This window comes from Trichosurus vulpecula, chromosome 3, assembly GCF_011100635.1.
Source record: "Trichosurus vulpecula isolate mTriVul1 chromosome 3, mTriVul1.pri, whole genome shotgun sequence".
Classification (NCBI taxonomy): Eukaryota; Metazoa; Chordata; class Mammalia; order Diprotodontia; family Phalangeridae; genus Trichosurus; species Trichosurus vulpecula.
The window spans coordinates 432,327,606-432,351,750 of NC_050575.1; the positions used below are offsets into that span (position 1 = coordinate 432,327,606).

At 51.5% G+C, this 24,145-nt stretch overlaps 1 protein-coding gene across 1 annotated transcript; it reads right to left on the reverse strand.

Annotated features, from left to right (window-relative positions):
* Positions 1–1,219: 1,219 nt before the first annotated feature.
* CCT7 (chaperonin containing TCP1 subunit 7) lies at positions 1,220–17,702 on the reverse strand. Its single transcript, XM_036752203.1, has 12 exons — positions 17,574–17,702; positions 11,119–11,272; positions 8,575–8,681; positions 7,967–8,092; positions 7,364–7,416; positions 6,869–7,040; positions 4,639–4,803; positions 4,015–4,203; positions 3,274–3,371; positions 2,699–2,831; positions 2,115–2,321; positions 1,220–1,573 (listed from the first exon to the last, which is right to left on the reverse strand). Exons 1-12 carry the CDS (start codon positions 17,577–17,579, stop codon positions 1,355–1,357), a joined length of 1,629 nt encoding a protein of 542 aa, XP_036608098.1. The 5' UTR covers positions 17,580–17,702; the 3' UTR covers positions 1,220–1,354.
* Positions 17,703–24,145: the final 6,443 nt, after the last annotated feature.

Here is a 24,145-nt window from a genome sequence, read left to right on the forward strand (position 1 = left end):
AGACATCAAATAAATGCTGGTTGGACACCCAAAATGATGTAATACCAAAGGTTGAGGAACAGAGGCCCTTGGTTCAAATTGGGGCAGGGATACTCAGTACCCATAACTTTGGCCTGGTGACTTATTTGCAAGACAGGAAGACACACACTGCCCTTCCAGCTCTCCACCCTGAAGCACTTGGCCCCCTTTCTGGGAGCAGAAGAACCAAGGGCTCCCTTCCTGATGAGCGAGGCACATCCTGGTAGGGGGGAACCCCATCCTGTGTTCAAGCATTAGGGCAATGCCTAGTCTAACTGTGGGTAAGGAGTAAGGCCTCCAGTGGGACCAGTGGCCCACTCAACTGGCCTGGCCAGGGGCCAGAAAGGCAAGGTAGCCCGGACCCCTGACAGTGGCCAAAACACCCCATGCTGCCTCTGTAATGCCACCAGTAAAATGTGCCAACTACCACCAGGCCTTGATTTTGCATTAAAATGTGGGGGTGGGGGAGGCAGGTTTAGCCAGGGGCTGGTGACTTCCCCACTTGCTCCTACCCCAGGAACTCCAGGTTGAGCTCCAATAGGCTAGCAGAGTCACCTCCTCTGCCACCGAAGCTGTCCATGGTGGCCAGCTTCGACTTGAAGCCATCCCCAAGAGGCAGCCCATCCATTCCACTTAGGGACAGCTCCCAGCGTTAGCAAGGGCTGCAGTCCTTGGCCCTCCAGGCTGCCTTCCCCCAGAAGGAAGGATCCCACCCCCCAACCCCCAGGCTAGGGGGCAGAAGTTAGAGCTGTGGAAACACAAGAGCTCCCTGACAAGCCAGAGGGCAGTCTGGGGGGGCCGGGGCTCAGGGTCTGCTGTGATTACTCTGTGCCCAGTACTTGACCTTGACAAGTCACTTCAGCCCCCATTTCAATGTGAAATGATGGGTGTGTGTATGGTGTGGCGTCGACGGACCTAACAGCTCAAAGTCCTGGGAGCCTCTGAAGCCCACATGCAGCCCCCTTCACCCTGCTCCACTGCCCATCCCACCAGCTGACAACCTCCTGAGCTCTATGCCCCAAGCCTCTGCTCTGGCCAGGGCAGCAGGATGAGGTCAGCCACTGCCCTTGCCTAGACACTCTTGGGTAGGACACATCCCAACCCCCCAAGTACAACCAGGCTGAACCTCCATCAGAGGAGACAACCCCTCACCCTCTGGGACCCATCACTGGATCCAAAGAATCCATGTTGAACTCCACGATGACGCAGGCCTGGAGTTTTATTTAAATAACCTTCCGGGAGGACAGAGCCAGGTGCTTTTGTCCCCTCTTGCCCCTCAACACCAACTAACTTGTGCCTGCCCTGCAGACAGCTGGGGGAGGCAGAAGGGCCTTCTTCAGTGAGGGTGGCCCCGGCCCCGGCCCCGGCCCCCAGGGGGCCCGTCCACAGTGGAGCGCGGGTTCTTAATGGTCTCATCCACAGACACGATGAGGCAGGCGGCCTCAGAAGCAGCAGTGAGGGCATTGATGCGGACCATGGCAGGCTCCCACACGAAGGCTTCAAAGTTGTCCGCAATGTCCTCGTTGTTGATATCCACACCGTACCACATGCCGCCCTGAGAAAGACAGCATGGGGCCTTCCATCAACCACACGCACGGGCCGGTGTGGCTGAGCCCCAGGGCCCAGGGCTCCAAGGAAGGTGCTCCCTGGCCACAGCCAGGCCCACGCACACTGCTGATACTAGGGAGGGGCCCATCTGGATCCTGCACCTTGGCCCAAGGTCAGTAGCAGGCATCTCCTCCTGGCACCCAATCTCACAGCTGGACCACACCTATGGATACCTCCCTGGAGGGATCCCATGGATTTATGAAGGCACCTGAGCAGTGGGATCTGATGACCAGGGGCTGTCACTACCGCACAAACCAGAACCCAGTCTCAGAGAGGTAGGTAAGAGGGCTTTGTCCAATGTCATGGTGGGCATTCCTGAGGCCTTCCAGCTCTTGGGAGATTCCATGACCTCCTCAAGTACATGGCAAGGCCAGGGCCAGGCCATGCTGCCTCCTGGTTTCCCCAACACTTCCATAAGGCACCTCTGAGGGTCCATCAAAGGAGCGATCAACAGAGCCCCTCCCCCTGGGGGGAGACGGGGGACCCACCTGTGCATGCTTGGCCCGGAGCTTGTTGAGGATGTTGGTGGCATCAAAGCCAGCATTGTCACACAGCTGTCTGGGAATGATCTCCAGGGCCTTGGCGTAGGCCCCAATTAGCAGCTGCTGCTTGCCTGGGATGGTCCTTGAGTAGTCTCGCAGGTATTTTGAGAGCTCCATCTCAATTGCACCACCTCCCGCTACAACCGAATCATTCTACAGAGAAACCAGAGCCCGCCATGGTGTGGGAGCCCACCAGGCTGAGAGCCTCTGCGAGCAGGACCCTACAGCCAGATGTCACTTGAACTGAACAGGTGACCTGCCCTGCTACGGGAACCCCATACACAACCTAACCAAGCACATCACTTCTGACTACCCCCTCACCCCCACCCTGGGATGCTAGAGAGAGAAGGAAGCTCAAGTCTAAGACCTTCACTGTCCACACCTTGGGCATCTATCTCCCAGAGTGGCACAACAAAGCAGGTGGGGCTGTCCCCTGGCCCTGTGGGCACAGCCCCTGCCACCCCTCACCCCATCTCCCTCTAAAGCCTCTGCTGCCCAGCCTCCTGCGTCCCCAGGACAAGGCCACACACCTTGATGGCTCTGCGGACAATCATGATGGCGTCGTGGAGGGAGCGCTCTGTTTCCTCCATGAACTGCTCAGCGCCCCCTCGAAGGATGATCGTGCAGGTTTTGGCCTTGGGGCAGCCAGTGAAGAAATTGTACCTGATGGGGGAGAGGGCCCCAAGACAAGCCCCCATTAACTCCCGTTTCCCTTCCTCGGAGGCCTGCAATCTCCTCAGCACACCCGCTTGCCTCAGGACACCCTGCTAGTAGAGAGCTCTTCTCCCAAGCCCCAAATTGCCAAGCTCTGGTGAGCAGGACAAGCCTCCCTGCTCACCCCAGTGCTGCAGGCCTCCCTAAGGGGGAAGGGCTTTGTGATAACAGCTTCAGGATTTCAGAGCCAGCCAGTAGCTCCATGCTTGTTGACCCCCATGCCCACTCACTGCCTCCTGCGCCTTGCCTGGGCACCATCCCTCAATCCCCCGCCCCCCCCCACACAGACAAGATTCCTGTGTCTCTGCTAACTACGGCAGCCAAGTGACCAGCAGATTCTACACCAAACTCCTACCAGAACAACCCAAACCCCCAAGGGAGGCAGGCTCACCTCTCGCCTCCAATCTGTGTCTCCTCAAAGAGCTGGCAGCTGCCCAGCACATCGGGGGTCAGAGAATTGACACTGGTCTGGATGGAGCCCCCACAGGCCTGGGGAGGGGAGGAAGCATCACGGTTTAAAGAGGCTGGGGCAAGATCTCCCATTCACCTGTACCTAATCGCTCCTTAGAGCTGGTGCAGAGCCAGGCCATTTCTCCTGCTGTCCCTGAACATGACGACCCTCCCCATGCCATCTGAAGGCAGCAGCTAGAAAGCAGGAGAGGACAGCCCAGTAAAAACTATTCAGAGAGCCATAGGAAATGCTCACTCGCCATGGTGGGAGCTCTGCCTTGGAGCCAAAGCCAACAGGTGCGTGGATGCCTCTAGGACTGACAGGGCCTTCTGGGAAGGCAGCTCCCAAGGGCGGGGGAGCAGCCAGCTCAAGAGGCGCCCTCCACCAACAGCGGGGATCCTGGCACAAGGCTTAGACCATGAAATTCCTTAGGATTTTAGCAGCAGACGTCCCTCCCTAATTATACCTTGCTTAGGATGACAAGAACATGAGAGCTTATTCCCAGGGCACATACTTGAGACTGGAAGAAGGCAGGCAGCCAAGGAGCATGCTGGGGGCTTGGGGAAAGCTACCTCAGAGACTCTGTGGTCACAAGGTGAACGGGGTGAGGCTGGGCTCCCCCATCTCAGCAGCCCCCTTGGGGTCCTAGAGACCAAATGGGAGTCCGTGACAAGCACTTACCATCATCGTCCTGCGCAGATCCTCCTCTGGGACGCGGCCTGCACAGAACATGTCCCGGTCAGCAAAATATTGAGTAGCCACATCCCCAATGGGAAGCTTGGACAAGACAACTTTGGCCCCCGAGTTGTAAATCTTCTCTAACTTGTCGTATAAGATGTTCCATTCGGCATCCACGATGGCTTGGTAATCCTACCCAAAGGCAAGAACAAAGGCCCAGGGCCCGGCTCACCATCTCCTACCACCCCAGGAACACCTGAGAAGGGAGCACTGCCAGCAAACGAAGCCCCCCAAAAGTTCAGCAAACAGAGGCCAGAATGGAAGGAAGTGACCCCAGAGAGGAGGGCGGATCCACCAGCAACCAGCTGCAGCAAAGCCTCAGGTCTCCACCGCCTCCCTCCAGCACCCCAAATTCCCTTCCCCAGTGGCCTAAGCCCCAGAGCTGCCTTCCGAGCTGTCTCTGACCATAGGTATGAGATTGTGAGAGCTAAGGAGATAGCTTTAGGAATGTTCCTACAGCCCACCTTCTTGCCCCAATGGAGAAACCACTGGGAAAGCAGGATGGACCAGTGAAGGACCACTGGCCCCTAACCAGGTACCAGGTAGGCCTCCATCCCACGAGCCTACCTCCACAGTGTGCACGCGGACCTCAGCATTGTCCTTCTCGGCCTTCAGCTCTAACTCGACGTTCAGCAAGGCAATTGTGGGGTCGGTGTACTTCTTGGGCTGCATCTCAAACCCAGCATAAGAGAATGTTTTCTTAAAAGCAACACCGGCCACCAGCTGGGACTCCTGGAAGCAAATTGACAGTGTTAGGCCTGCAGTGGTTTGTGTGGTTGCAGGAGCTGGGCAGGAGAGAAGCCTCAAGCCTGAATCCCCCGGACAACCTTCCAGACAGTGCTCCAGCATCTGCCTGAAGACACCCAGCGAAGGAGAACCTGGGCAGGCACGTCTGGAGGCAGCCCCTGTCTCACGAGGGTCCTTCAAATGGGCAGGAAGCTTCTCCTTATGTTATGTATAAATCAGTCTCTACAATGTCTCCCCACAGCACCAGAGGCAAGCAGGACCCCATGGCTCTTCATCCGAGTAAGGTTTCCCTGTCAGCTTCTCAATGTCTTTCCTAAAATGTAATACCCAAAACAACACGCACTCCAGTCGTGGCCTGAGCAACCACAACCTACCTATTCAGATCTGCAGGCCTCTACCGAGGGTACCCAGCTCTGACTGCCATCATGCCAGGGGCCTCAGAGTGACCTTGAAGGCCATGCCTGATCGACCAGATCCCATCTTTCTCCCTGAAGAGTGAGACAATCTCAGTTAGGAAAAGTCTAGAAACACCTGTCCTACCTCAAAGGAAAACAACAATAACCTTGTCTCCCTTTATAATCACATCTTTGTTTTTAAGAAACGTTACTTCATATAAACGTGAGTCTTTCATTAGATATTTTTCCTTTAAAAAAATCTATTGGCTGCTGAAGCTTTCCCAAATAAGCATTTCTCTTTAAGACAGACAAAAAAGGAAAATCTCATCTTTTCGACATGAACCGCTGCCTCAGGCCCAGAAGCACGTCTGAGTTGGGGGATTGCTGGCTGGTAACCACCACCCTCTCCCGGGCCAGCATCCCTATTCCATGGCCACTGGGCAGGTCAATCCAAAGTTCCTGGTTTTACTTCCTTTAATGAACCCCCTGAAGCACCTCTACCACCCATGATCCTCTGTGCAGACCAGGCATAGCCTGGTATTAAGCTGACTCCCTGAGCTCAACACAGGAAAGGCATAGTCAGAGCACAGCCCTCTGAAGAGGCCTGACTCCCTTCCTCGGCCTCCCTTGGCTCACTCAGACCCCTCCTCTATGTCTAGGCTCTCTTCTCTAGAAGACATGAGGGACAGGGCTGACAGACTTAGCAGACCAACGTGGCTGATGCAGAAATCTGTTCTGTGGGATGTACGTCTCTGTGATGGCCTTTGTTGTTCTTGCCTTCTCTATGGGGAAGGGAGAGGGAGAATTCAGGACTGAAAATGAAATGGCATCAGAAAAGGAAGAACCTCAAGCTGATTCCATCAATGTGGGGAAGTCAACGATGGTTTCAGAGGAAACTTCTAGGGAGCTACGTGGGTCTCCTCAAGGTTACACGATTTGCAGTCTTCTTCCTGGCCACTCAATGCCCACCAGTACACGGCACTTCCTCTTTAGAATCACAGTAAAACAGCCAGTGTAGCCCATGGCAAGGGCACAAGAACTCTCTCCTCTGCTATCTGTGGGTCTCTGGCCAAGGCTGGTTTCCTCCCCTATAACCAAGATCACCTCCAAGGTCTCCCTCCATGGCTCTGTCCAATACTGCCCACTCCAGGAGGGAGAAACTGCCTTTTCTCCCCTCCCAATCCATCAGTGCCATTCTCTGATGAAAGTGATTTCACCTGCAGGCGACCTCTGATGGCCAGGTGCCCAGCAAGGGCGGCGGCTGGCTGGCTGCCCCCGGAGCGCAGAAGGCTGTCTGGATCCAAGGACTGTCATTTCAAGTTCAGGATGAGCCAGGTGATGTGACATGGCAAACTGCTTCAAAGATGGTGCCAACAATGGCACAGCCATTAGAGAAGAGACCTTGGCCCTGCATCTACCAAGTGGGGTGGCCTCAGAGTGCCCTGTTCCCCAAAAGCAAACCCTGGCAACCCAGCCAAGTCACCTGTCCAGGTACCATCCCAAAACACGACTAATTCACTTGGCAATACTTTCAAACATCACCAATTAATAGAGCGCAGATGACACCAACAATGACAGGGCCTCCCAGGGATGGGACCCTTTACGGAGGCCAGGTCTCAGACCTACATGGGGCCGTGGGCAGCGGCAGCACTCACCTCCAGGGCACCGCCCTGAACCTTCTTGATGCCAATCATCTTGAGCTGCAGCAGATCGTCAAGCATCATAACAGCATCCACCACCATGATGGCAAAAGCGGCCTTCTGCTGGGAAATCAGCTTGGAGCTCAGCGCGGTCATGGCACACTTCTCAAGCAGCCGCCTCTGCTCCCTGGCACACACGGGCAGTCAGTGCCTAGCCCTCAAGAGCCACCTTCCTGTGCAAACCCTGCCCCCCTCCCCTCCCGGCCTCCCTGCCAACCCTTTCCATTCCACCTTTCAAACCATTACTACAGACAGATGGTGCCTGTGGGCCCAAGAGCCCCCAGGACACCCATTAACTAAAGCCCATGTTCTGGCACTTGGCTCAGGCTGGGCTTCTTCCTAGGGCACCACAGGAACTGAAAAGCCCCAGGCCCACAGACGAACAACAACATGTTTCTGCATCTGACCTGCCAGGAGGAGCCTGGGACTTTAGGCACCAAGCAGACTTACTCTTTGTCTTCATTCTTTACAGTCACAGCAATCTCCTTGATCTTCTTGACTGCCTGCCAAGAAGGAAAAAAGCTGCTTCATTTGGGGTTGCAGAGAAAGGGAGGTCCTGGCTCCCCCAAGGACCAGAGATCTGAGTGTGAAGCTGCTTCTCGCTAAGTCCTCATGAATGAAGGGCCTTTCAAGGCTCTGCCCCACTCCGTGTTGGAGGCCAGGCAGATGCCAAAAGCTGACCATGGCTGGGAACTTCCAGGGATGGGCAGTTAGAGGCTCTGAATCTACTTCAAAGAACTTTGTGATTTCTGACATTTTCATGAGTGTCTGCAATTTACCCTCACAATCTCTCAACTCTGGAATGGAGGTGACTTGCCCCAGGCCCCACAGAGAGTTCAGGCCCAGACCACAGGTCTCCTGGCTCCCCACCTCAGGTTCCACCTGTCTATCACTTCCATAGTGGTCCCAGTCTCCTGATGGGGGGAACCACTCCGGGTCTGGGGGATCAGGAGCTACCAACCTGTGGCACTAGCAAACTCTCTTCTCTCCTAGAAAGTACATTAAGCCCCAGGTCTGGCCAGTGTGGCCTGGCACAGCCCAGGCTTCACCTACCAGCTGTGTGGCTGTGCGGAAAGCCCGAATGATGATCTGGGGGTGCAAACCTTCCTCCACATAGGATTTCACTTGCTTCAGGAATTCTGCTGCCAACAAAGTCACTGAAGTGGTCCCATCACCAACCTGCAGCCACAAAATGACTTAATTCCCAAAGCTCAAGAGACATCTGCCCCTGCCACCTTGCCCAGTCAGGGACCACCAGGTCCCAGAGGTCACAGGGTCCAAACCCCTCCCCACCCCATGAGACTCAGAGAGGGGAGTGACTTGTACAGGATCTGAATCCTGGGGCATGCATTTCTATTCAATTGTTTACAAATAATCCCTTTTAACAGACACAATTAACAGACACCAAGCCAGCAGCCAGGAGGCAAGGAAAGAGCTTTCTAAGCCTAGGATGGGGTTGTTCCCTCATCAGCTCAGTGCCTGGCACACAGCAGGTACTGAATAATTGCCTGTTCATTGATGGATTCACCCAGGACTCTGAATGTGACAGAAAATCATCACTTCCCCACCCTGCTCTCCAACCCCAGCCCCCACAGCTGGGAAACGGTGCTCAGACACCAGGCTTGTTCCCGCCCCCCCCCCCCCCAGGCTGGCTCCCTCACCTCAGCATCCTGTGACTTGGCAATGTCCACCAGAGTCTTGGCAGCAGGATGGACAACATCAAGGAGCTTCAAGATGGTGGCACCGTCGTTGGAAATTGTTGCTTTGCCTGTAAGGAATATTGGTGGGTTGAGGCCATCTCCAAAAAGATGACCCAGGTTCTCCTTGTCCTCTGACATGCCAGGGCAGCAGACAGCTTCTGTCTATCAATCACAGGCTCCTGAAGGACCAGGACTGAAGACTTCCTTCCCAGAGTCAGAAAGCTTCTGGAGTCTTGGTTAAAAGCCTCCCCTGCCCCAGCCCCGGACACAACCCGAACCTCGCCATCACCAGCACTCTGAAGTCCCAAGTCCAAAGTGACTTCTTGACCCCCTTTCTTACAGCAACTTCTCTCTGCACCTCACAAGCGCGAAGACTAACATCACCAGGCAAGGAGGGACCATCCCCTACAGCTTCCACCCCAGGCTTCATGCACCAAAAGCAATCCTGGCGGATGCCACATGACTAGAGGAAGGGGCTGCAGGGCACATTCCCAAAAAGGAGCTGGACCATCCCTACCGCATGCCAAAGAGGTAGCATGCCACAGTAGAGAGAGTACCAGAAGGTTTGGGTTCAAATCCCAGCACTGAACCTTACTAGCTATGGGATAACAGGCAAGTGATATTATCTCCATCTGCCTCAGTTCCCTTCTCTGTAAATGGTCATTAAGGTCCCTTCCAGCTCTAAATCTATGCTGGCCAAGACCCAGAGAAGGTGCCTCCAACTTCTGGAAAACCCCAGCCTCCAGGGGCTACCAGGCCAAGTGTGCAGGGAGTCAGCCAGCACTGCAAATGAACTACACAAGGTTCCAAGAGGGCTGCCCCAGTCCCCTGCATCAGGGTGGCCATACCTATGGCTGTGCTGTCCTCCTGCTCAGTGCTCTGGGGGTGCCCCTACCCAGATGGGTCTCAAGCATCTACCACTGTCAGGCAGCACAGCCCTGAGAACACACATAGGGGAGACGATGCCCTCTTTATCCTCCACACCTGGAGGCCTGCGTTCAAATTCTACTCCAGTCACTTAACTAGTTATGTGACCCCAGGCATGTCACTAACCTCCTCAACCTCAGTTTCCTCACCTATAAAATGAGAAGCTTGGACTTGATGGTCTCTGTGGTCCCTTTTGGTTAGTCAACAAGCATTTATTAAGTACTTGCTATGTACCATACAATGCCCCAAGAACTGGGAACACAAAGAAAGGTAAAAACAGTCTTTGCCCATCAGAATTCTCATTCTGACAGGAGAGACACAATACGTAAATAACACATATAAGATAAATAGAGTGGATGGAAGGTCTTCAGATATTTGGGAAATATGCTACAGAGGTAAAACTGGCCAGAGATGCTACAGAGGAGGTACTGGCCAGAGATGCTATGGAGGAGGTACTGGCCAGAGATGCTACAGAGGAGGTACTGGCCAGAGATGCTACAGAGGTGAAAGTGGTCAGAGATGCTACAGAGGAGGTACTGGCCAGAGATGCTACAGAGGTGAAAGTGGCCAGACATGTTGGGGAGATGAAATTGACCAGAGAGGCTACAGAGGCGCTCAAGAGGAAAAACTGGCCAGAGATCTTACAGAGGTGAAGCTAACAGGCACCATATTGGATCTGCGGGGGTGGGGACCGGGGAGGAAACATCATGAAGTCAGTTTTGGACATGAGGAATTTAAGGTGTCTACAGAACAACCAACTTAAGATGTCTAAAAAGCAGTTGCAGATGCCAGATTGGGAGTCAGCAGAAAGTGTGGGGCAGGATAGGTAGATTGGAGAGTCCATGGGAGGAGTATAGAGAAGAAGCAAAGATGGCCCAGGGTAGAGCCTTGAGTGTGACCTGGAGAAATATCTAGTGAAGAATTCCAGCTCTAAATGGATGATCCTGCAGCCTCTTCAAACCAACAATGGGGGCAGCTAGGTGGCGCAGCGAGTACTGGAGGCAGGAGGAACTGAGTTCAAATCCGACCTCAGACATGTAACACACTTACTAGCTGTGTGACCTTAGGCAAATCACTTAACCCCAATTGTCCTGCTTTCCTCCCTCAAAAAAAAAAAAAAAAAACCAATGGCCCGGCAAATGGTAGGAGGCCCTTAATAAATGCTTGCTGCCTATGTCCCCTGCCATCAGCCCAGGCAGGTTCCTCACTATCTTTTATACATGCCTTGCTCCTTCCTGACCACCCCCTACTTGATTAGAGAAGCTTTCTCCACTCTTTTCAGCCAACTGAAATCCTTCCTTTCTTTGCAGGCCCAGCTCAAGCCCCACTCTTTCCAAGGAGCTTTCCCAGATTTTCTGGGATGTTCTAAGAACATCTCACACCTCCTGTCTGTGCCCCATACTGGTTCACTGTCTTACTAAGTTTTCTGTCCTCTGTGCAGGGTTTTTCCTTCCTACTGCCCATCATCCTCTAAAGCAGCCTGATGAAACAATCTCTACCTGTACTCTAAGAACGAGAGGTCCATGGTAGCCTCCACTCATCTCCAAAGGCCAAGAAAAAAGCCAAGCCCAAACTTACCTCTGCCATCGACGATGAGCTTGTCCATCCCTCGGGGCCCCAGGGTGGTCCTGACAGCCTCTGCGATCACCTGGCAGGCGCTGATATTGCTGACAAGCTGAGGGATCCCTTGGGAGCTGTCCGTCCCCTCCTTCAGGAGGATAACAGGCGTGGGCTGGAAAAGGAGAGAAAAGGCCAGGGCTGATGTTCAACCATTCCTCTCAGTATATGCAAGTGTGATCAGCCAAAACAGTAAATGCAACTTCTATACTTATTTGTAATGGGTTGTTTTTCCTGCCTTCCCAATGGGTAGGGAAGGGAGAGAATTTGGAACCGAAATTTTTTTAAATTGAATTTTAGAAACATTTTTAAAAAAGATTTAAATACAACCCTTCACCCCTCCCCCCAGTTAAAAGAGCCCAACTCCAGCCAGCCAGCACTGCCTTCAGGAAGAATCAGGCCACTGGAATTGGGATGAAGCAGAAAGAAGGTTCTGTCCCTTCAGGTCCCTGTGGTGAACAGTCACTTGTCTCGACATCACAGCTCAATCAGAGGAGCAGATGGGGCCCTAGCGAGAGCCTTCGGTGCCAAGGGCTTCAGGTGTGTTCCAGGGATGTTTGGACAAGATGCCCTCAGCAGAACCAAAGAATGGTAATCCACTGGCAACTGCAGGGTCGGGGACAGCCAACATCAACCCATCTGTAGTTCAGTGCCCTTGCTTGAACCCCTCAATCTGGATGCCATAAAACTCCCCCCAGTAAGGAGACCCTAATTGTGGGCTAAATACCATTCTACATTTTCCATAGGTGAGAAGAAATAACCAAGAAGTTCCCGGAGTCACCAAAGTCTAAATCGAAATGAAGCCACAGTACTGCGGATGGCAAAGCTACCCTCCCAAGACATTCTTCCTCACAAGCAAACCAGGGCTTCCCTGGGATTTAAAGCAGCAAGAGACCCAAGAAATTCACTTAACAAGCATTTATTAAACACTGATGATTATTTGTCAGAGAGGCGAAGCAGCCTAGCAGACGGAGAGTACGCCTCAAAGGCACAAAAGCTGGATTCAAATCCTGCCTCTGACACATGCAGATTGTAGGACCCTGGAAAGGCACCTTTACCCTCAGTGCTGGGTAGACAAGTCTTTAAGAGAAAAGGAGCAAGCTGCCTTGGTAGAGGGAGAATGCTCAGCAAGGACTACCAGATACCAGTACAATCATGGGTGTTTTCCCCATCCTCCATGTGCCAGGCACTGGAGACAGGAAGTCCCCAGGAGAATAATCACCGCCTTCCAGTAAGGTTCACTCTAACAGGGGAAAGCCTCGCTTTATAGACCCCACTGGAAGCTGGTCCAGACAAGGCTTGAGGGTACTCTAAGGGGGGGTCTGGCTGGAGAAATCAAATCATGAAGACAGCTTTCTCTACTGCCCTTTGCTGTTGTTTTCTGGCCAATTCATGGTCTTCTTCAAGGCTCAGCTTGTGACTGGCCACTGATGCCATGAACTCCAAGGGGGCACTTACTAAATGCTTGCTGAGTGACTGAGAGGGCTCCTGGTAGCATGCTGTATGGCTTCTGTCACAGCTCCCACAGTGACCCCAAGTCAAACAACACCAAGGGTGCCACCCAGCAGAAGCCGTCCCTAGAACTGGCTCTGGTCTTGAGCTGGCAGGGGAAAGGTCCATGAAGAAAGGCAGACCAGGAATCTCAGCCCTCCCCCACCCCTCCCCAACTGCCTAGGCCACTAGCAAAGGCGCTAAGCCTGGGTCAAGGTCAAGTGGAACAAAGATGGTCAGGCCAAGAGTGAAGCAGCCAATGGAGAAGGTGGGGATGCCCCAAACATCCCTTCTGTCTAAAGCCTACAGTTCCTCAGGGTTTCCTTGGCTACCACAGCCCGGAAGAACTAGGAGAACCCTGGGAGATGGAAGCAGGGATAGAGGCCAAGGGGAAAGGAAACAGCCTTGACACCTCCTAGACACTCTCCAGATGTGGCAATCAAGGTAACTTCTCTGGCCAGTTCCTAAGCCGGGGCTCCCAGCCTATGATGCTTAGTTCTTTCTCTTAGTGTACCACAAAAAAGGGAACTCCCCGCAATAAGACGACCAGGGCTCTCCACCCAACTCTGGGACAGGACCAGATGTTGGACAAGTCAGAGAACCAGAGATTCTGAGCTGGAAAAGCTGGCAGGGGCCAAGTGGTCCAATGCATACAGCACCAGTAATTCCCTCTGCATTCCCCCTTGAGAGGGGTCCTTCCTTCCCAGTGTGGCCTGGAAGTTCAGAGCCTTCCTCAGCTTTGGCTGGAACAGAAATCTGTATCCTGAGCAGCTTCCATCTGGCATCAAAGAGAATACATCTAGTCCCTCATTGGCAGGATGGCTATAATGCGCTCATTTCTCTAGTTTCCTCTACCCCAGGCTAAACATCCCTTTCAACCACTGTCTCCAGATCAATGTCCTGACTACACCAGGGGGCCAGAACTGGCCCTATTGGCCCCCAATGTGGCCTGGCAGAGGCAGATGCCAGGAAGTCTCTATCACCTCCTGGATCCTGCATTCTGTCACCTGTTTAACATAGCTTTCCTTCACAGTCAGCATTTTCCCTCCAAGGATCTCTAAGGCAGGGGTTCCCACCATCTTGAGGAAGAGCAGGGCTGGTTTTTTAATAACGAAAAATGTCAGACTTCCATGTAAATCATCATTCTAGTGGTATCTGTTAATTGAGGAAATACACGATGACAAAGAGCTACACTGAACTTCTTAACATTTTTGGATTTTTTTGTTTGTTTTTTTGGAAAGGGGACGGCAGGGCAACTGGGGTTAAGTGACTTGCCCAAGGTCACACAGCTAGTAAGTGCATCAAGTGTCTGAGGCCGAATTTGAACTCAGGTCCTCCAGACTCCAGGGCTGATCTTCTACTCACTGTGCCACCTAGCTGCCTCTTTCTTAACACTTTTAAGTGAACCGGTAAATTTGTTGATCACAATGCTGACACACACTTTAAAAAAGCCATCCCTGTATTTGTTAGCCATGGTTTGGTCTGCAGAAGGGAGGGCAGGCTTGCTGGATAACTGGATCTGGAGAGCCCCAGCCCAGACCGAGGGGGTGGCTAAGATCCCACCCCACCTCAACATTCTGTGCTCTGGTGGCCTGCTGACTGATGTACCACTGTGATTTGGTGACTTGTGGAAGCCGAGCATCTGGGGCCTCTTACCCAATTATCAAAACAGAAAAATCCATTTACTGAGCATATGCTGGCATGTAGAGCATGCTAAGTGCTAACAACCTAAAACAAGCCAGACAGAGTTAAGCCTAACAACCAACCAAACAACCATACACAGAGAGTGAGTTCCATAGAGCCAGAGGGAGAAAGTGAGGCCAGTAAGTGTGACACCTAGGAAATTAAAGAATAAAACTGCTTTCAATTACAGGGCATTTCTATCATATTGGTTAGTTTACTAAAATACCTAAATTAATTCAACAAAGGCCTAATTCGAATGCCATTCATGAATGCCACACCATTATAGATAGTAGTCAAGCTTGACTCCAGCTGAGAGTCTGAGAGACTGACCTTCCCTCCCTGCACTGCTGCTATGGCCCAGAGGCTGGCAGAGGGCAGGGCATCTCACACACACACACACACACACACACACACACACACACACTTGGCTGTCGTGAGTTTTGATGAATTCTTTTCTTTCTTTTTAAATCCCTGTCACAAGGGATGGTTCGATGGGGAAGGGAGAGGGAAATACTTGGAAATAAATGGACATAAATACAAAAGTGACCCATAAAAACAGGGTGACACCTTTAGTGTCCTGTTTCTGCGTCTCCTGAGCTTTTCCTCTTTTCTGTTCAATTGAAAAGCACTTGAAGGTCAACAAAAAATGCCACACAGGGCAAGTGGGTATTACACCCATTGATGATGGGGAGACCGAGGCGTAGAGGTTAAGTGACTTTGCCATGGTCACACCTCTGATGAGTCAGAGAGGAGGAAAACAAGGTGGAAAGCCAATTCCTTAGATCCATGTTCACATTTCAATACACATCAAATGCCTCCTTTGGACAGAAGGCTCTTAGGCACTGGGGGACAAAAAGACAAAAAAGAAAAGAAACTTGAGGCACTCCCCCTTCCCCTGGGACTGGGCAGTCCCCAAATGTTCAGAAGGAAAATGGAGGTGAGGTCAGACTAGGAGCTTTACGGAGGAAACACCTGAGGGCTAAGAAGCGGGCATGGGGCCTAAAGAAAGGTCAGGATCCTGAATGGCAGAGGAAGGATAAAGGACATTCTCAATCTGGGGAGAGACAGTTTTACATCAGCTGCGTGAAAGACAGATCAAAGACAGGAGGCACTGAAGGCAAGGAGAAGGGAGGGATGAAATGGTACCCATGGCACCCAAGTGGCAAGGGCCTACAGGGCACCAGAACACTGGTGAAACTAGGCAAGAGGCTCTAAGTCCCAAGAACATCCCTCCCTGCTGGTGGCTTTGGTTTTCCTCTTCCTCTGGACTTACACTTGGGCCTGTTGGATTCTTGATTTGAACCTCTAGGCTCTGGGTGATCTGTTGTCCCAGAGGGGACCGCTGGACAGTGGGGCCCTCCAGGAGACAGGCCAGTCTGAGGAGAATCAAGGAGAGCTGTCCAGAAGTACTTCTCACCCACTCCCACCTCCGAATTCCCTGTTCCCTTCTGAGGGCCAGCTCAGGTGCCAAGCCCGACACTAGACCATTCCTGACTCTCTTTCCTCTTCTCTGCACCCAGAAAGCACCTTGCAACTATTCTGTAATTACTTCTGTCTGTTTACCTTTCAAGAGGCAGCTAGGTGTCATATATATACTGGACAGTATATGTATTTGTAGGAGGGGACACCATAGGTTTATGAGGTACATTAGAGGCAGCTAAGTGGTAGAGTGGGTCAGAGCTTAGATCTGGAGCCTTAACTTAATCACTGCCTGACTCAGTCTCCCAATCTCTAAAATGTGGATGATAACGGCATCTACTGCCTGGAGTGGTGGGGAATGAAAGGAGATAGTTTGTATAAAACTCTTCAAAAACTCCATACTATTTATCACCTTCCCCACCAAGGGCAAAGCTCCTTGAGGATTTTGTCAGCTTCCCTGGCGCAGTAGCCAGCACAGAGTAGAAGCTTTAAAAAAAGAGGGGAGGGGGGACACTTGTTCGGAACAACGAAAGAGAGTTGGATCTAAAGATCTGGGAACCGCCTCTATAGAAATAACTGAAGTGAGCGTAGGAGACACGAAGACAGAAAAGCTGAGCCCAAGGCAAAATCTTGAAGGAATAGCTACCTTCAGGAGCCAGGAATGATGAACCAGCAAAGGAGACTAAGAAGGGGCAGAGAGAAAGAAAGAGAGGCTGAGAGAGGAAGAGAGGGAAGGAGGAAGGGCAGGGTGGGTGGGTGTGTGACAGAGAGAAAGAAGAGAGAAAGGGAGGAGAAAAGAAGAAAAAGGGAGAGAGAAACAGTTAGGGGGGAGCCAGAATGATCAAAGGGTGAGGCAAGTGTCAACAGCCCCAACAGGGCAACTCAGGATACATCTAGAAAATCACCATGGTCGAGTTAGATTTACACCAGGCATGAAAGCATAGTTCAACATTAGGAAAACAATTAGAAAAATCCCGTAATAACTAAAAACACGAAGCCAAAAGGTCAGGGGGAAGGAAGGAGGGCTGTGTGAGCAGGAATGAATGAATGAATGAATGAATGAATGAATGCATGAAGGCGTCATCAGACTGGAAGCACCAGGGCTAAGCACGCTCTGGATCTGGCACAGTGGGCGCTCCATAAACGCCGGTGAGGCTGATGCAGGCAGCCGGTTACCATCCCGTGGCAGTTGCGACCCGTTGGAACCTTGGCGGCGCCCCTTCCTCTCGGGGTGGAATTGGGACCAAAAGCGGAGAGGCCGGCGTTCCTCTGGCCGGGTTCTAATCCCCGGCGCTCCACCCGCAGAGGTGGGAGTGGGGGCAGGGCAGGCGCCTCCGCCTCCTCCTCTGGGCCTCCGTTTCCCCCACGGATTCTTGGTAGCTCCACGGCTTCCCTTGGGTTCAGCACAATTAGCTCTTCAATACCCCTCGTGGAGCCCACGCCGCGGCCCCACCCGGACTACAGCTCCCAGCATGCCCCGCGCCCAGGGCCCGGCGGCGCCTTCAGGGCCGGGCCCCGGGGCATGCTGGGAGTCCGAGTCCCGCGCCGACCCGGCCTGCCCTCCCTCCCCTCCCGCCCCGGCGCCGCGCGGCTGCCCCGCTCCCACCTGCGGCCTAGCCCATGCCCCGTCCGGCTCGACCCCAGCCCGGCTCCAGAGGCTGCGCCGGGCCGCGGAGCGCGGCTCTTTGCCGTGGCTGCCCCGGTCCCGCTACAACAGCCCCGAAGGACCATCGGGGCGTGACGGGGGTCCTTGGAGACCACCCTCGGCCGCCCGACAGACAACCCGAGGCGGATGGCAGCGGATGGAGCAGGAGGCTACTCACCATCATCTTGGACTGCGAATCAGGAGCCCTCCGGTGGCCCGCTCCTCTCGCCGCTCTGGAAGCCTCCAGCGGCCCACAATGCCTCGCGCGCTCGCGCGGCCCAGAACCTTCGGCGCGGAGCCGTTGGACGCGCTGAGCCAAGGGGCGGGGCCCTCCGGTGACGCTAAGGTTGGAGCGGCCATAGAGTCGGCGAGGGAAGGCGAGAAGAGGTCCAAGGGCCTCCAAGCGCGCCCTCCTCAGTTCGGGAGGCGGAGTCTCCACTGGCTGCCTGGAAGGTTTCCTGGACTAAAAAGGCAGAGACTCAACCTTTGGACGTGGCCTGTTCTGAGAATTTGTTTTGCTTGACTATACCTGTTTGTCACAAAGGTTTTGTTTTTCTTTTCTTTTTTCGTGGGTGGGGGGAGGTGAGAGGGAGAAAAAATAAATGCTTGAAAATTGAAAAAAAACCTTCAATAAATAAATAAGTCAATCAGTGATCATTTATTAAATGATACCTATGTGCCAAGCACAAGCGCCGGGGATACAAAAAGAAGTAAAAGACAGTTTCTGCCCTCAAGGGGCTCACAATCTAATAGAGAAAACAAGTAAACAATCATGATAAATAGGAAATAATTAAAAGAAGGAAGGACTAGAATTAAAAGAGATTGGGAAACCTTAAGCTTAATTATAAAAACATGTTGCCTGCGTGACCTCCTTGTTTAGAGGCAGCATGGTTCATTCAGCTAATAGAGGGCTAGTCCAGGGGATCCAGAAGACCTGGATTCAAGTGCTGCCTCTGATACTTAGTAGTTATGTAACCTTGGACAAAGTCACCTCACATTTCCAAGCTTCAGTCTTTCTCATCTGTAAAATGGAGAAAAGAAGAGCTTTCACCACATAGGATTATTGCAAGGTTTGAGATGACATAACGTATATAAAGTTTTTGCCAACCTTGAAGCATCAAATGAGCATGAGCTATCATTTACTCAAGAAAGCATAAATATATAAAGCAGGGGTTCTTTTAAAAAATACATTTTTATTGATAGGTTTTGTTTTACATTGCCCAAATCCCTTATAACAAAAAAAAATAATTTTTAGGGAAAAAGAGGAAGAAAAGAAAAATCAACGAAACTGAACAGAAAAGAAATCTATACACTGTTTCACAGCAATGGACCTTAGGTGTCTGTCCTCTCTTCTGGGAGCCTCCCTTGTTCTTTGTTATTTTGTAACGTTCGCTTGTGATTCTTTCACCATGTTGCTCTTCCCCTTTACACTGTAACCATTATTTATACCGTTTCCTTGGCTCTGCTAATTTCACTCTGGATCACTTCGTGTAAGTCTTCTCATGCTTCTCTGCATTCATCACGTCCATTGTTTCTTACAGCACAATAATATTCCATTACATTCATGTACCATAATTTGTTAAAGCTATAATTATTGCAGTTCCACCGGGATCAGCAATTTTTTTTTGTTTTTTACTACTTTGATAACTATATTTCAATATTGATTTCCTTTGTGATCATAGGTATTTTATTTTACGCATTAAAAATACGATTCTGAGAAGGAATCCATAGGCTTCACCAAACTACCTGAGGGATTCAGGACCCAAAAAAAGGGTTAGGAACCCCTGATCTGAACCTAATCTAGTTGAACTCTTCATTTTTAAAGATGAAACCGAGGCCAACAAGGTTGAAGTGATCTACCCAATGATATGTGACATAGCAAATGTCAGAAGAGGAATTTTAACCTATTGACTCTGACTCCAAAGACAGCACTATTTCCAAGTGAGGTCCTGCATATATTAGAAAGAACTGGCTTTGTTAAGCCAATATGGCTGGGTCAGTGAAGTGTGTGGGGGGAGCTAATCAACTAAGTTCCCTCCAGCTTGTGGACTTCAGATATTACTGATTTGGGGTCAGTTATCAGTGCCCCACCTATTGTCGTGCAGTTAGTGCTTCCATCTGATTCATTCACCTCTGAGAAAGGGGGGAATGTGGTTGGTGTAAGCAGCACATTCACTGCCACCTATCCACCTGAGACAGAAAAGCAAGGATGAGACTTTAGACTGTGACTGTGTAATTGACTTGGATGCCTTGCTTTCCCCCCAGGAGGACCTGAAAGAAACTCCCTTAGAGAGAGTGGACTTTGGCTGGTATACTGATGGATCTTGCCTCAGAAATGAGGAAAGAGACTTGGTTGCTGGTTACGGCATCACATCACCACAAAAGTGGTTGAAGCTTCAACACTGTCTGATGCCCATTTGACACAGAAAACCAAGCTCAAGGCAGTAGCCTGGACTTGTGAATTAGGAAAAGGAAAAAGGACTGATATCTACACTGATAGCCTGTATGCATTTAGGGTGGCATATGACTTTGAGATGCTACGGAAACATCAGGGCTTCCTCACCTCCTCAGGACAGCCCATTAAACATTAGAAACAGGTTTCCCATATATTAGACTCTTAACTGCTTCCTCAAGATGTAGCAGTAATTAAAATTCCAGGACACAGTCAAGAAAATAGCATTCCTGCCCACGGAATGAACTTGGTTGACCAAACAGCTAAAACCACAGCTTTAACTCCTCAAATTCCACAGCCCTAGTACATCCCTCTCACTCGGAAGGCCTGCCTAAGACCTAGCCTAACAAAAGAAGAGATAGCCACTAACCAGAAAAGAAGGCTTATCACAAAGCATGATAAGCTTCGGATGTAAATTTGATAAGACTATGGGACTATGGGTCAGCCCAAATGGACTTATAGGACTCTCTAAGAATTTATCCCTTCCCGTAACGGAACACCTTCATTCATTCAGCCATTGGGGACCCAACAAGCTAGTGGAACCAGCTTGAAAATACTGGTGGGGGAGTTTTCACAGAGCTGCTGTCACTACCTCTGAGATGTGTCCCACCTGCCTTAAGCACAACGTGTCCAAGCCTCTGAAGCCTGCTCATGGCCAGTTTCCTCTCCCAGATGCACCCTCTGAAACCTGGCAGATGGACTTTGTTCATTGCCATGTGCCCTTGGATACAAATATGCTTTGGTGATGGTCTGTATGTTTTGCTGGTGGGTGGAAGTATTCCCCTGTTGTATTGCCACAACCTCTGGGGTAGTAAAAATCCTTTTAGAAGGGGCAGCTAGGTGGCGCAGTAAGCAGAGCATTGGCCCTGGAGTCAGGGGGACCTGAGTTCAAATTCAGCCTCAGACACTTGACACACTTACTAGCTGTGTGACCTTGGGCAAGTCACTTAACCCCAATTACCCTGCCTTCCCCTCTCATAGTCCAGGTAAGAGGAAAGAAAAAACATTAAGCATTTACTACGTGCCAAGCGTTCTTCTAAATGCTTTACAATGATCCTCACAATAACCCTGGGAGAATCCAGGTGCTGTTATTATCCCCATTATACATATAAGGAAATGGAGGCAGAGGTTAAGTGACTTGCCCAGGGTCACACAGCTAGTGAATATCTGAGGCCAGATTTCAACTCAGGAAAAAGAATCTTGCTGCCTCCAGGCCAGGCGCTCTGTGCGCTGACAGACTGCCCCTACTATCTTCTCCACACTCTTTCATCTCTCCCACTCTATTGGCACCTCCCCTTTTGCTCATAACATGTCCGCGTCTCCCCCATTCTCCAAAACCTCTCCCTTGATCTTTCTGCTGTCATCCTGGAGCTCTTCTGCCCCTGGTAGCTAAATCCCTTGAAAAGGCCACTCTGACAGGTGTGTTGGCAATCAAAGTGGGCTCTCAGCACTTAGTTCAACCAAGTGCCCTTGGAGAGTTTGGCCTTTATTTCTCTGATTAAATTAGGAGTCCTCAACGACCTCCTTGCCTCAAGGGAAAGCCTAGCTTACATGGGTTTGAGTGACATGTTTGTGAAATCAGAGGCTTTTAGACCACGTGGGTTTAAGTTGCCTCTTTGTGACGATTTTAGGTCACATGGGTGAGTTGTACGTGTGACTCACCCTTGACCCTGAAAAAGATATAAAGCCAGGGGTTGGATTTCTCTTTTTTGGAGTTCTTACCCACAGCCATGGTGGCGCGCATGACTCCGGGGTAGCCCTTGTTATGAGCTCCCGGGCTGAACTTAGATGTTGGTAACTACGAATTGTATTTGGCCTGTCAATGTTTGTAATTTGTTTGTATTTGCTCTGAAGTTCAGGGTGCTGGCTTTTTACCCTGAACTAAGTGAATGGTATTTGTATGCTGAATTAAAGTAAGCCTGTTAACCCTTTAACCGTTGCTTTCCTTAGTAAAGCAGATCAAAAGAGCCTGGGCTTTGGCAGTGTTCTGTGACCTGGTTGCTGTTGATTCTACACGCCCCACAGCAGCTGCTAGCTGGATTGCTGAAACAACAGGTGCCTTCACTTTGTCTCCTCTCACTCTCTTCTTCACCCCTCACAGCCTGGCCTCCAACCTCATCGAGCCACCAGAAGTACTCTCTCCAAAGTTGCCAGACACAATGGCTTTTCTCAGTCCTCATTCTCCTTGGCCTCTCTGCAGCCTTTGAGACTGTGGATCGCTTTCATCCTTGGTGCTCTTCTCTCTCCGGTTTCAGGATGCAGTCCCATGATCATGAACTCTGAAATTCCTCTATCTGCCATATTCTCGTCTCATTCCATCTCTCCCTGGGCCTCGCTCCCCCTCCTAAACCTTTTCTTTGTCCTCATGGTGCATGTTATCCCTGAATATGTCAGTACTCTCACTGGCAATGACTCCCCCTGGGACCAGTTTCTTCCCTTAGCAATCTGGACCCGTCATTGAATCAGTTCCACAACACACTGTCTTCTTTGCTTGTACCTCTTGCTCTCTGCTCCTTTCACCATTCATGCTCTGCTGGACCTGAGCCCTGGATGACTCTCATCACCAGCCTCCAACCCTCCCACTCACCTGCTGCTAAACAGAGCTGGAGATAGTCCTGAAACTGTGGTCCATTCCAAGCCCTCACTGAAGGGAGATCTTTTGACTCCTCCCTAAATGACCGGCTATCGCACTCACTCCAGTGGCCATTTCAAACTGGTGGAATGTGGGCTTGAAGGGAGGAACACCAGGGGTCAAATCCTGCCTCAGATACTAGCTCTAAGTTCCTGACCTGTTTGCCTCAGTCTCTTCACCTCTAAGATGAGGTAACTGGGCTCTGTGATTTCCAAGGTTTCTTTCATCTCCAGCTCTAGGATCCTACTCCTCTCTCCTCAAATCTTTAACTCCACACCCACCCCCCACCCATGCACGTACATCCTTTCCTCTGGGGACATTTACATAGGGTGTCCCAAATGTCTTAAAGCACTTTTAAGTTCCTAAAACTTTTGTAACACATTCTATAGTACCTTAAGGTTTACTGAGCACTTTACAAATATCTCTCCGCCTGCTGACAACCCAGGCGGTTGCTTGGTGAGCCTGGAATGGAGGACCGTGCCTGACTTCAGAGCATACAGGGGCGTTCTGGGGTTGATTTCTGTCACCTTTGCTGAGTGAGGATGCAAGCCTCTTCATCGACTGCTGGGCTTTCCTTCTTGCTGGCCAAGATTTGTAAACATAGTCTCCAGAGGGCCAGGTGGAGGGGGGGGGGGGGGAGGGCAGAGGTGGACAGGTGAAAGGTGTTGCCCTTCCTCCCACCCCTTCCACGTGAGCACGGGGGCTATGCCTGGGAATGGGCTGCGTCCTGTTTGTGTTTCTTTCTTTCGGGGCTTTGGAAGGTACAGGACTCCATCTTTTTAGTAAACCTCCCTCTGTAAGAGCTCATTGGGTTAGACAAGGTTGGGGCGCTAATCACACCAGGATGGGAGCTCCAACCAATAAATAGTATCAGAAAGATACCCCCGTCCTTCAGGGGCACCCCTAGAACCCTGAGATGAAGATGGAGCTAGCCTCTGGGGACTAGTGGAATAGGAGTTGGGGTAAGGACACTCATTATCCGAGCACTGGCTGCGTAACTGACCGAGGCAGGCGGCAGTGAATAGTGCACGTGCCTGGGATCTCTACCCAACAACCTCCACTCTAGGCTTTTACTCCTCCGAAGCTCGTTGACCTAGGGACGGACTGCTCAGGTGACTCCCCGCCCCCTCGGCCAGCACCACAATGCTTAGAGAACCTTAAAGTGCGGAAGAAACGCGATCCACGGAGGTAGGCCCGAAGATCCATCTGCCCGTGGGCCCCTGGCAACAATTTCCTGCTTCCCATTTATTCGCGATCTGTTGGTAATGCCGAACAAAGTTGTAGAGGCGGGGGGAGGAGCCAGGGTGAGACTTGGGCCCAATCAGATAGTAGCCCCGCTCCCCTTCCCCAATGGCTCGGGGCATCGTCTGGGAGAGGCTCGGAAATGACAAGACTATTGACAGCCATTTTCACCAATCAGCTTTCATCCACGCTCCTCGTTGCCACCAATGAGCACAGGGCGTAGGAGAGCAGTGAAAGAAGTTGGGGGTGGGCGGTGAGAACAGAGAATATCGAAAGACATAGGACCCAATCAGCCCTAGGTACCTTCCTGATTAACCAATGAAGCGGAAGAGGCGGGAGGAGGCTGTCTATAGACGGGCGCTCTTCCCAATCAGGGCTCGCCCGAGGCTCTCCAATGAGCGTACGCAGCGGGGGCCGAGGGCGG

Excerpts from the sequence above, each read along its gene's own strand:
- CCT7 (XM_036752203.1), bottom strand. Across the intron at positions 8,093-8,574 it reads CCAAGTCACAGGATGCTGAG|GTTGGTGATGGGACCACTTC; the intron begins GTGAGGGAGCCA and ends TTGTGGCTGCAG. Across the intron at positions 7,041-7,363 it reads GTAAAGAATGAAGACAAAGA|GGAGCAGAGGCGGCTGCTTG; the intron begins GTAAGTCTGCTT and ends CGTGTGTGCCAG.